Here is a 14,026-nt window from a genome sequence, read left to right on the forward strand (position 1 = left end):
TGTATGTGAAAACACCATCCCAAATCCAATTTTCAGCTTGCTCTTCCTTCACCCCTCTCACCTCTGCAGTCTGCGGACAAGTCCAGACCTCTGTACATCTCACACACACGTTCCATCAAACACTGAGTCGCAGGAAGACAGTTGACCTGCATGTCAGCGTTCAGAGCACTTATGATGTTTCCTCCCCACCCACTCTCTCACGCTCTCTCCATTTCTGTCTTCCCCTTTCTCTTTTTGCATTATCTTTTCACCACTTATTGAATTCCAACCCTTTTTCATTGGTGCAACAACTTGATATAACAGAGAACTACATTATATTCCTGCACTACATCAAAGTAGGCTACACCAATGGAAATGTTTTAGTCAAATCATACAATGACAGGTGATGACGGTTGTGCATGTGTGGGATAATTAAACTCACACAGAGCTTTCATCCACGAGAGCATTTGCAGTTTAGTGGCTGGACTCTCCTCTGTCTTGGCCAAAGAGAGGTGTCATCTTTGTTGCTGGCTTATTTTTGTTTTTAATTGCCTCTGTTGTAATTTATGATTACACCTGAAAATGAGAGAGCAACTCGACAATTAATTTTGATGGTTGACATTGACTTTCCAATCATTTTAATTTTGCAGGCTAGGGAAGAATTTAAAACAAAATCAGTGATGGAACAGTAGCCTTGTGGTCATTGTGAATGTTCTGATATATTGAGCTTTGGTGCTCATGGAAGACCCGAGATTGAGTTCGGCCCAGGTCATGTCCCCCCTTTCCTCTCTCCATACCTTCCTTTATCTCCCTATACACTGTATCTATCAATACAATTTGGTAAAAAGCCCAACAGAGTAATTACAAGTAAAATTAAAGTAACTATTTAATTGTCTGTGGAACCGGAAATATTCAAGGGCATTTCGTATCTAAATAAAAGCTGTAACACATTATCACCCCCTGTATTTAAAGTTAGTCATAAAATGAGCATGTGACGAGGAGGAGGGTGGGGCCAGGCCACGACTACGCACGCCCGGCCCCCAATCAGGCTAATCAGCCGAGGAGAGGGATAAGTGCAGCAGAATGTGGCTGTTCGGAAGAGAGAGACACACATGCAGCTGCCATGTGTACGTTTATGTTTTTGTGCCTTTTTTAGTTCCTATTAAAATATTACTTTGATTGTTCAGCAGGTTCCCACCTCCTCCTTTCCCATTTTAACCATGTTTCAGAGCATTTCACTGCTAATGAACTAAAGAAATAAATAGATCAGCTCTAAAAAAAAAAGTGCTGCAAATCAGTGAAAGTGCAAACAAACAGCTTTCACATTTTGCCCCAGGACGCCCGTGTCTTCAGACCTAATGTTCATTCTGTACTCAATAGCCTGTGTAGATTTTAGCTTTTAATGCTGAAAGGTTAACAGAATTGTCCTGTTGGTGCCGACAGGGCCTGGGTGTGGAGTCGAGAAGCACACAGGCCCCTGGATGAGCTCTGTGCTGAGGTGCTGCTAGGAATCTGTCACTGGGAAAATGTCAGGGGATAATGTGTGATCACTGGGTGTTTCAATGGAAGGTCAGGCTCCCCTGCCTTCATCTTGGTTCTGTTTGGACTCCCCAGGGATGCTTTGCTGAGCATGAGAGAAGCAAATGCTGTATCACTGGAGCACACTTGAAATGTCAGAGACCATGGCTTACTCTCACACACACTAATAGCACACACTCAGATAGTCTTGCCATTATCCCCAAGGCAAAACACATTTGCAGTGACAGATAGATACTTCTGTGAATACACACTCACATAAACTGTACATAATGCTGTCACGACTATGAAATTTGGCTGACGATTCATTGTTAAACAAATAATTGCGATTATGGCAATTAATTGTCTGTTTTAAGGCTATGACGATAAATTGTCTCTTTAAGGGCTTTCACGAATAATTGACATAAATTGTCATATTTCTTAAGGTGTGCTTTTTTTTTGCATACACCTTAACAAGTCATTTTTACATATTTAACATGAAATATATAAATCAAATAATAAAATAGGGATATATGATTTCCTTTTAAGGCTTTAAAAACTTATGAATGACATGAAAAATAATGTTTTAAGTATAAAAAAATATTTCTAAATACTCATATGTCTCTCCTTTTGATCAACTTTAGTTTTGGTCAATTTATAATTTATAAAAAAATAAAAAAAAAAAATATATATATATATATATATATATATATATATATATATATATATATATATATATATATATATATATATATTGTATTTAGATCATATTTAATATTAAAAGTGCAGTATGTAAGATTCAGAAAACCTTGTTATTAATGACACCTGTGGCCGTTAAGTGAACTGCAGCCAGCTACCTGTTGCTTGTGCTTGCCCTTGTGCACACAATCCATAGGGATGCGAGTGAGCGAGCATCGACCAAAACAATGACGTATCGTACAAAGAGACAACGTGATTCACTGGCATCATGCGGACAGATGAGGTAGCACAATTAAAATTACACAGTTATGATTGTTTTACTACAAACTTTGAGACTGTATATTATATTTGACTCTCCAGTGCTGGAACAGGGCTAAAACAAAGTGTGGATATAGGTCTGACTATGCGAGACTGTAATTTGAAGTAATCACTTTTCTTTGCATGATACATTGACTGCATTTATATGATAGCCTATGCCGGCGTTAGCTAGCTAGCCAGCTTTATCAATAGCTGTTAGCTAAATTTGGTGGATGAAGACAGTAGCTGTTTATAAAATAGACTGTACATTATAAATATGTTGACACAGTTCAGTATTGATGTGATTCCATCACAACTGTCATTTTGATATATATCGATGCGCTATTGTTTTATAATAATAGAATGTATACATTTTCTGTATAACCAAGTTACTTTACACTAATGAATGGGTCTTTTTGCATTATCTTGAACATTGTCTAGCATTCATTTCATGTGTTATTGTAGTTTAGCTAAAATTACACAGATCAATCCTTATGGCACTATATTTCACATGCTTTGCAGTTATGTAAGCTTATCTGTCCAATAAGAAGAACGCCAATTCAGGGACAGTTTTGATCCCCAAAACCGAACGAAGGTCCCTCCAGGAATCAAATGCTCTGCTGATGTTCCCTCTAGTTTTCACTCGACCACAATCATGTTCCTGCTTAGCCAGATGGGATTCAGTAGATAAATGTTTTTTGTTTTATTTTTTTGGCTTACTCGGAGTTTGTGTTGTGCTGGGAGCTGGACGTTTGCTGGATTGCATCTCTAAGATAATATTACACAGTGTTGCAGTTTGTTGTCGCTGTTGAATAGCGGAAGAGAAGCTATTATTGTCTCAGGCAAGGCTCTCGGGAGCGTGCATAAACGTCACATCCTTTGGATTTTCCCGGCAAAAGTGACCCGCTCCCTTCGCATGAAAATCAGTCTACAGGCTTTAATAAGCAACCTAGGAAGTCCAGGAAGGGCTCATTTTTTAAGTTGCGTTACAATCCGTTCACACATTGGCAAAAAAAAGGGCAAATATTACTTGAAAATTGTTACATATTGCACCTTAAATTTTATAAGAATTATTTAATAAAATTACTGCGAATTGCAAAAAAAAAAAAAAAAAACGAACTACTTCTCAGATAAATTTGAACAATCCCGCAATAATATAAAACCTACGTGGAACCTAATTAATGATTTGCTGAATATGAAAAAAGGCCTCCACACCTATTCCATTTCAGTTATCCCATGGTATGAGCAATTGTACTTGTTCTGCTGATATAACAAATGGTTTTAATAATTTTTTTTGTAAATATTAGTCCTTCTTTGGCTAAGAATATTGAAAATATAGCTGAATCCCTTTTCGTGAACATCAAGGAGCAGTATCCTTGCTTAAGCATGTTTGACACTCCTACCTTAAAACAAGTGCATGACACTATACTGGAAATGAAAGACTCTTCTGCAGGGCATGATGAAATAAGATCAAGCCTTGTAAAGAAAGTAGTTCTCTTTATCGTTGAGCCCCTGACTTATATTTGTACTTTATCTCTTAAAACAGGTATTATATCAAGTGTCCTTAAAGTAGCTAAAGTCATGCCGCTGTTTAAATCAGGTGATACCAGCATATTTACTAACTATCGTCCTATATCTATTTTACCATGCTTTTCTAAAGTTCTTGAAAAACTACTATATTCAAGAATAAAAAAACATATGGATGAGAGCAACATAATGTATTGCCACCAGTATGAATTTCAGATTTTGTTTTTGACTGAAATGGCTCTTTTGCAGCTTGTTCATCAAATCTCCATTGCCTTAGACAACAAAAAATCTGTCTCGGCATATTTTTAGACTTGTCAAAGGCCGACTGTCGATCACAACATTCTTATTAAAAAACTACAAATATATGGCTTTCATGATGGTGCTCTTAAATGGCTGGTTGATTATATAAAGGATAGAGAACAGTATGTATCTATTAATAAGCATAACTCAAATAGAGCTAAGCTACTTTGCTTTAGGGATCCTCAGGGATCCATCCTTGGACCTCTATTGTTTTTGATTTATATGAATAACCTACCTAGGGTCTGCAATAATGTACTACTTTTATTTGCTGATGACACGTCTTGTTGCTTCACATGAAAAATATATTACACTATTTCGAGAAGTAAATGAGGAGCTATCATTTATCTCCAAATGGTTTCAGATGAACAAACTTTCTCTTAATATAAAAAAATCTAATTATATGATATTTTGTAATAAAAATAAAAAGTACTTAAAAGATAAAGACAAATTATTCATAGACTCCTTATTAAATTCTTAGGAGTGATAGTAGATGATAAATTAACATGGAAATATCATATTGATCTGATTTGTAAAAAGACTATGAAGTCAATTGGTATTTTGAGTAGAGTTCATCATTGATTAATCAATCTTGCATTTTAATTCTATATTAAAAATTTCTTATATTATGCAACAGTAAAATATTTCCGTCCTAATATCTTCACTTTAACACACTATTTTAATGCTCTTTGATTCTACCCAGGAGCCCTTATTTCTCATGAGGCAAAACCTTTGAGATTGCGTTTTATCATTTTATCACTCCACAGAAATGGAGTAAGTGTGCGTCTCCTCTGTGTCACTGCGTGTCATTAACACTGCGTATATGAACCTGCTATGACCAGGAACATTGTCATTGCATGTTCGTTTAATGTGAAACCGGAGCACTTTGCATTCACTATCACAGTTTATACTTGTTCGTTTATATTTTCACTTGAGTTTGGCGCAAGCCTCACACGCTCTTCTGGACAGGAGCTGGTTGACGTCTGCGGTGTGGCTCAGTGACGCTTGGACTCGGAGTTCAACTGAATGACACACAAACGCACCGCTCATGGCATTTATACAGTATATTCACTCTAAAATCCCCTTATTTGGGCATTAAAATGTAATTGGAATTAGAATGCCCAATAATCGCAGTTAGATCAAATAACCGCAATCAGACGGTTATTTAAAAATCGCTACAGGCCTAACTGTACACATCTTCTTACTACTCTCTTTCTGTGCCTGTAGATGGCAGTGATTACAGCGAGGTTCTCCCGGATGCGTTTCCATCTGCTCCCGCCGAACCGTTACCAGAGTTCCAGAGCGAGCCAGAGGACGCCTTCATTGTGAAAAACAGACCTGTCAAACTCTCCTGCAAAGCTACTCCTGCTACGCAGATATACTTTAAATGCAATGGAGAATGGGTGAACCAGAATGACCACGTCACCAAGGAGAGTCTGGACCCGATCACAGGTAAAGCCTGCTAACAGGTAACACTACCCTGCTGAAAAAGACCAGCGTGGATGGTCACCACCATACATTATGTTGTGTTATGGATGCTGGTGTGCTGATGTCCCTACCAGGCCTGTTAATCGATTTAAGCAAGATTATTTTGGTTAAGCATCTCCATGAGAAAGACTAGTTGTTTGCCAGCATTTTGGCATGGCTATACTGGTTAACCAACCAATATAATCCAGCCTGGACCAGCTTGGAAATGTATTCTTGTCTAAACTCGTCTTTTTGGCTTGGTACACACATATAGTGGTCCCAAAAAGTATTCAGACACTTAAGCTACACTTAAAAATGGATGAATTTCTTTTTATATGCCTTTATTTCAAAGAGAGAGAGCACAAGCACACTTTTAAAACATTTCAAAATAAGAAATTTGTTAGGTTTCAGAGACGATTAAAAAATTGAGACAAAATGATTTTGAGACTTTCTGGTTGTCAACCTTTGATGAATATGTTCATAGTTAATGTGATGAACGGCACCTGTGGTTACTCTGCTAGGCAGTGTCAGAAATTAACATTTCTGGGGCAATAATTGTTCCCTGGATAAAATTTTTGGGGGGCATTTTTTATATTTATGAGGTTTTTTTTTTTAAACATAACAAAAAATGTATTGTCATTCCTTTATTCAAATACAGGTACTTGTTTGGTCAACTTTGATCAACAATTTAATCATTTAATTTCATTCATACATATGTTCTCAATCTGAATATTTAGATTTATATATTCTCAATATATAGGCTACTACCTCCTACCCATTAAATTAAATCAACATCAAATCATAATGTATGTGATAATGTGCATATCTAGGCTTAGAATCGAATATTAAGAGTTATATGAGATGTTAAAAATAAATAAATAAAAATATTTATAACATCTCATATAACTCTTAATATTCTATTCTAAGCCTAGCTATGCAAATTACCACATAAAATATGATTTGATGTTAAACAAATGTTGTGATGTTGATGTTTTGCCCCCAACATTTTGAATTTCTGGGGCATTTTTGTCACTTTTGGGGGCATTTTTGCCACAAGTACCCCTTAATTTCTGACCCTGCTGCTAGGACACCTGTGTGAACAAGAAGAAGGGACTGAGATCATATATCCACTACAAATCACTTTGGGACCAGTTGGTTGAAAGTAATTGCAAAAATCACTAGAGAAATGAAACTAGTTCTGAGAAAAGTTCTAGTTTCAGAAAAGGTCTCTATATTTTAGCAGATGCTGCTTGATGTGATATTTTGTTATGTAATACAATGAGTTTCATACATTTTTAAGTGTCACTTAAGTGTCCAAATACTTCTTGAGGTCACATCATATACGTTGTTGAACAGCTGTGAACACTACTATAGCCAAAAGATCTGCGAAGGGAACTGAATCAGAAAATTAGCAAAGCAAGCAGGGGCCACTGTTTCCTCGGTCTTCTCTGAAAAATTTAAATATGCTGATTCATATATTCTGATTTATTCAGATGGATGAATTAAAAATTATGTCTGTAGCATTTCATTTTTTATCTTATATTCCCTCCTCATTTCAGTCTCTTTCATTTCTTTTGATCTTTCTCAGGTCTGGTCATGAGAGAAGTAGATATCTCTGTTTCCCGGACACAGGTAGAGGAGTTGTTTGGGCTGGAGGATTATTGGTGCCAGTGTGTTGCCTGGAGCTCAGCAGGCACCACAAAGAGCCGGCGGGCATATGTCCGCATTGCCTGTGAGTTTGTGTTCAGCAGCTAATGATGTCGGTGTGAAATACCGTTTTAGGCACACACTCTGCATTTAGAAGACAGTGTCTTGGTAGAAACCTGTTATGGCTACAAAACACTATGGTTGTTGTTTTCAATTTTTGCTTGTGAAGGAATAAGGTACTCATATTCATTGAAAAAAAATTTTTTTTCTTAATCAGTATTTTTGTCTTTGTCTTTTTGTCCTTTGATACATATACTTGAGAAGCAAAATTACATAATATAATATATTATAACATAATTATAACAAATAACAATAACATAATATTTCAGATAAATCTGACAAGATGTATTTAAGTTTATGCTTAAAACAAGAAAGAAAAAAAAAAAGAATAAAAGAAAGAAATATTAACCAGTGGGTTCAGAACAATTTATTTGTATTCCCTTTGAATTAAGTTTATTTTTCTCACCCCTTTGGCAGTTTTCATTACATTGTTTTTATTTATTTATGTGTTCATTTATGTTAATTAAGACAATAATACAAATTAAGAAGATGTTTTTTTGTGCAGTATTTAATCTATAACACATATGAGCAGACACAGACACAATATCTGAGTGCAGAACTCCGCAGATTTCTACGCATTCCCACCCCATGCATTTTTGTTTATTAATATTTTGGCTAATTTCTTGATTATTTTAGCTACCAATAAGAGTGTATTACTCGTTTCTTTCAAAATTAGCTCAGAAAATTGCTAATAATTAAAAATAATGGAAACACTTCAAATATATATTTCTGTTGTTTGTATGGGTAAAAAAAAATATAATAATAATAATTTCTTTCATTTCAGACCTAAGGAAGAATTTTGAGCAGGAGCCACTTGGCAGGGAGGTGCGTCTGGAGCAGGAAGTGTTGCTTCAGTGTCGTCCACCAGAGGGCATCCCACCTGCTGAGGTGCCATCTCTCCTTCCTCTCCTCCTTTATATTATTGACTCAGTATCCAGCTGGGTTTTTCTTCAGTTTGTTTTGAGCACACAGACAAAAAATAAAAACATTTTCTTGTTATTTACAGTGGGGACAATGTTACTTTAAACTAGTAGGCTTTGGCAAAACATTCAGCCGCATAGGAAACTGAACACCATCCAATTTCATTCAAAAAACACCTCTGCTGTATCCAGAGCATGTCTAGTGCTCTTTAATTTTCCATTCAAATGGTACTGCTCACTTTAAGTGCAGTTTTAATCCAGATACACATCATTCTGTCAAACACACTGAATGGACAGATTTCCCATATTGCGACAGGTGGACTGGCTGAAGAATGAAGAGCTCATTGACCCTGCGCTGGATTCTAACTTTCTAATTACCATCGACCATGACCTAATCATCAAGCAAGCTAGACTCTCTGACACGGCTAACTACACCTGTGTGGCTCGCAATGTGGTCGCTAAGCGACGGAGCAGCACTGCAACACTCATCGTCTATGGTAATCACTTGACCAGTTAGAATGTCAGGAATCTGAATAACTGAATAACTGAATGAATGTGTCATGTCTCAAAGTATAACTAGAATAACCTGCAATGTTTATCAATATGCATGATATAATATATTACATCTTGTACATTATGTGCACTATTCAACATTAGAAATGAAAGCGCAAGACCCCTGCGCTTCATTACATTGATGCCAAAGGTTTGTTGTTGAAAGCATTGGGGTCTATACAGACCCCAAGGGGCCTCTACATAGTTACAAACAGGGCTTATGCCTAAGTGGCAGTATTTGATGCCATGGAGCTGAGAACAGGTTGACTAACTATATGACTTGTGCTGTTGTATGGCTCTGAGAGTTTTCCTTTTGCATTGCCGGTTGTTTTGTTCACAGTCCAATAACTGTTGCTAACATACCAATACCCTCAGAGCAAACTGCATGTCTAGCTCAAGTCTGAGTGGATCTAGAATGATGTGTCTGTGTATGTCTCATGATGTGTGTTCTGTATGTATATGAGTGTTTGACTTCTTTTTCAGTGAGTGGAGGCTGGTCATCCTGGACAGAGTGGTCAGAGTGTAATGCTCAGTGTGGGCGGGGCTGGCAGCGACGGACACGCAGTTGCACCAACCCAGCACCACTCAATGGAGGAGCCTTCTGTGAGGGCCCACCATTCCAGAGAGTCACCTGCACCACACTCTGTCCAGGTGAAGAATGACACCTGTCACAACTTGACATATCTACATAACAGGACACAACATGACATAACATAACATTACTTGCCTAAAATGACATAAATTGCCTACATTAACTAAACCACACTCATACAAGGGTTATTATAGTTTTGAATATTACATATTGTTTTTATAATTATTTTATTTTTTTCAACTTGCCCGTTCAATATAATTTTGGTAAGTTTTCACTCATGATTTTGTTTCCCAAACCACTTAAGTGCAAACCATGCTCCGCAGTCATGACTAAACCCAAGAAAAGAGTGGTTTAATACTGGGAAACGTACACTTATGTGTGGAAAAAACTCTGCCAACACAGCAAATAGGTTTATAAAAAAATTATTTTTCAATTATTTAAATTGTTCTTCATTCATTAATAAACACTTGCAAACAATATGATTTCATAAAATGCAGTCCCAACCTTGAATTCATATATCGTCTGCATTAGCTTGTCTACTAATTATAACATTTTGAACCACTTAGTATTAATAATTAAATGCACACACAACATTAAAATATTTGTCTATTTCAAGCTTTGCATGAGCAATTCATTGTCACAGATTCTGACAATTTGTGCCTCTGCACAATAAAAATGTTTATCCAAAAAAAAAAAAAGCATTCTTTTCAATTCTTAAACTCATTTTTTCATTCTTTAATAAAGCCTTGCAAATGGGGCCTGGGTAGCTCAGCAAGTATTGATGCTGACTACCCCTGGAGTTGTGAGTTTGAATCCAGGGCGTGCTGAGTGACTCCAGCCAGGTCTCCTAAGCAACCAAATTGGCCCGGTTGCTAGGGAGGGAAGAGTCACATGGGGTAACCTCCTCGTGGTCGCAATTAGTGGTTCTCGCTCTCAACGTGTGGTAAGTTGTGCATGGATCACAGAGAATATTATGAGCCTCTACATGCTGTGAGTCTCCGCATTGTCATGCACAGCGAGCCACGTGATAAGATGTGCAGATTGACTATCTCAGAAGCGGAGGCAACTGAGACTTGTCCTCTGCCACCCGGATTGAGGTGAGTAACTGCACAACCACAAGGAGCTAGTAAGTAGTGGAAATTGGGCATGCCAAATTGGGGAGAAATGGGGATGAAATAAAGAAAGAAAGAAAGAAAGAAAGAAAGAAAGAAAACTCACATTGAATTCTTCAAAAACCAGCAAGTAATTCTGACAGCAAAATGTTGTTAAAAACTACTGGCATATCTTACCGTTTGTCGGCGTCGGATCCGTTCCCGATCTTTCTGAAGTCCCAACTATTCACAGGTAACTGCGTGATTGAGATGACCAATGAAAATGTTCCTGAGGGTTTAGTCATGACTGCTGGGTGTGGTTTGCGCTCAAGTGGTTTGAGAAAAAAAATCACGCTTAGTTTAAGACTGCTACATCAGTGCTATGCTATACGTCATATGTGCAAAGTCAGTGAGCATGACCATGAAGTTTTGGTATTTTCTTGCAAGTATGCATTAAGTCTTAGCGTTTAATGGGTTAGTAACAAAGTGCGTACAAAGCATAAATGGGTTTGGCTAAGTGCAGTTTAATTCGGAGGTTCTTCTTTGGTTATTGTGCTGTCTGCATCTTGTTATACTGAGTTTAGAGTTTAGCAAGAACTGAGTTTAGACTTTGCGGCGAGAATAGATGTGGTTCTCAGATGTCTTAGCGCAATGACCCATTTCTCAGGAAAATATCAAATTGCACTTTGCACCATTTCATTAAAATACAATACACCCACAGTTTGTGTGCATACACCCACAGATTCTGCAAATACTCCGACTCATGCCCACTTGCGTGTTGAGGGGCCACAAAAATTGCACTTATAATAAGCACTAATATGAAAATAGAGCGCTATGACTGTTAGTTTTAGTTCGTTTTAGTGTGTTATTTCTAGGTTCAGTTAAGTTTTAGTTTTTCAGTATATTAAGTTTTCTTAGTTTACTGTTTTTTTTTTTTTTTTTTTTTTTTCAAATCAAATCACTTTTATTGTCACACAACCATATACACAAGTGCAATAGTGGGTGAAAGTCTTGGGTGCAGTTCCGAGCAACATAGCAGTCATGACAGTGATGAGACATATACCAATTTACAATAAACATCAGATTTACACAACATAATTTACATATCTAATATACACATAATTACAACACAATATACAAATAATAATATACAATGTACAGTATACAATACACACAATATAGAATACACATTATACAATAAAAATACATATTTTAAGGTTAATACATTTACTTATATTTAAATATGTTTAACTTGAAGTGGGGTTGTAAAGGTTTTTGCAAATTGTATAATATACCATGTATCAAGAACAAAATTTGATTTGTTTTAGTTCATTTTGGAGTCATAAAAATTTATTTTAGATTAGTTTCAGTTAATTTTTTATCATTTAAAATATTTTAATTTAGTTTTCATTTTCTTTAACAACAATAACTCTGACTCATACAACCACTAACCAACAGCCACTAACAGATTCACACTTGATCCACAAGGTGATTCATAAGTCACATCCATCCAAACACTCATGTTATTACCAAACAGACATGACAACAAAAAATGTGCAGTGTTCCACAACAGACACTCTGAAGTCAACCATGTTGATTATGTCCCCTTCACTTCTAATCGCTCATTCTGTTCAATGTTTTCTGTCAGTGGACGGAGGTTGGACAGAGTGGGCCAAGTGGTCAGCTTGTGGGACAGAGTGTACACACTGGCGCAGCCGTGAGTGTCAGGCGCCCCCGCCACGTAACGGAGGACGCCACTGCAGCGGTAGCATGATGGAGAGCAAGAACTGCACAGAGGGACTGTGTGACCGCAGTAAGTCACATGACTTTCATTACACAGAAGGCCAATACACCAATTAATAGTAATTATACAATAGTCTGCATTCTGCAACATACGATTGCCAGTCCTGCTTTAGATTATTAAGTTCAGTCTTGCAGTATTCAAGCCGCTCTTGTAAGCTGTTGTATGAACGTGACAATTTGAGAATCTGATCTGTTATAAATACAATAAATACAGTTGTCAATCCCAAACAATGACTGTGTGAACATAGCCACATACTGGATATGAAGCTGGTTCTCACGTCCTCACAAAGGGAAATGAGTTAGCACTTCATTGAGCACAGATGGACAGGAGAGTAAACGCAGAGGTTTAGCGGCCAGACAAAATGTACTTAACGTAAGCAAGTGGAGAAACACTCAAGTACATCAGCCTTGCGAGGGTGACCCAGATTCATCTTGACACTGGGTGCTCATCCCAGGGCTGATTTGGGAAAACCACAGCTAACAGCATCGAATTAACTCCGGAGAACATCAATAGCACACTCTCGCTCTCACACACGCAGAACACACAGTGCAGACTGAAAGTTTTAGTGTGGTCTGTCTAGGCTGAAAGTTGGAGCACATCCCAGATTCCAGCATTAATAATACAGCACACACACACACACTCATATACCCTCACAAATAATTTCTCTACTGCATGCCATCCCCTGAGAGCACTGTTAAGACATTTACTTTTGCTCTGCCCTCTGTAAACCTATCATTTCAGTGTTTATGCTTTTATATTTCTATTGCCGAGAGTCTTGTATTAGCATTTATTGATTATTTGTTCCACTTTTGTTTGCAGTCATTTCTGATCTACGCTCATAACTTGCTCATCCATCCCCATGTTCATTCTTATTTATTTTTCTTTGTTTTTGCCTTCTTTCTAACAGATAAAAAGGTTACTATTGGACATACAAGCCATCGTAAGTTTCTCTGTTTAATAATATATATACACTACCGGTCAACAGTTTTGAAACACTCATTCTTTATTATAATTTTTTTTTCTTCACATTTTAGAATAATAGTAAAGTCATCAAAACTATGGAATAACATAAATGGAACTATGGGAATATGCTGTGACTAAACAAAATCCAAAATAAATCAAAACTGTTATATTTTAGCATCTTCAAAGTAGTAACCCTTTGCCTAGAATTTGCAGACATGTACTCATGTACATCACCCTGGGATGCTTTTTAAACAGTACTGAAGGAGTTCCCATCTATGTTGGGCACTTATTGGCTGCTTTTCTTTATTATTTGGTCCAAGTCATCAATTTCAAAAACTTTTTTATTTTTTTTTATTTTTTTTAATTACATTTCAGTTTTATAATTAAATAAATTATTATGGTGGCACAATTATATTTTTGTCTACAAAACTAATTTCAAACATTTAAGCATACGCCTTCAGATCAAAAGATTTTTAAGATCATGAGAAACATTTCAGTCAAGTGTTTCAAAACTTTTGTCCGGTAGTGTGTATGTATGTGTGTATATATATATATA

General features: G+C 36.7%; 1 protein-coding gene across 1 annotated transcript in view; it reads left to right on the forward strand.

Moving 5' to 3' along the window:
- Window positions 1-14,026, forward strand: part of LOC127413784 (netrin receptor UNC5B-b-like) — a 96,255-nt gene that overhangs the window by 68,384 nt on the left and 13,845 nt on the right. The window contains exons 2-8 of the mRNA XM_051651209.1: window positions 5,542-5,766; window positions 7,370-7,513; window positions 8,333-8,436; window positions 8,785-8,965; window positions 9,504-9,671; window positions 12,352-12,516; window positions 13,415-13,447. Coding sequence (XP_051507169.1) covers window positions 5,542-5,766; window positions 7,370-7,513; window positions 8,333-8,436; window positions 8,785-8,965; window positions 9,504-9,671; window positions 12,352-12,516; window positions 13,415-13,447 — 1,020 coding nt within the window. The remainder of the gene's footprint in view (window positions 1-5,541; window positions 5,767-7,369; window positions 7,514-8,332; window positions 8,437-8,784; window positions 8,966-9,503; window positions 9,672-12,351; window positions 12,517-13,414; window positions 13,448-14,026) is intronic.

The sequence above is a fragment of the Myxocyprinus asiaticus genome, chromosome 23, assembly GCF_019703515.2.
Source record: "Myxocyprinus asiaticus isolate MX2 ecotype Aquarium Trade chromosome 23, UBuf_Myxa_2, whole genome shotgun sequence".
NCBI lineage: Eukaryota > Metazoa > Chordata > Actinopteri > Cypriniformes > Catostomidae > Myxocyprinus > Myxocyprinus asiaticus.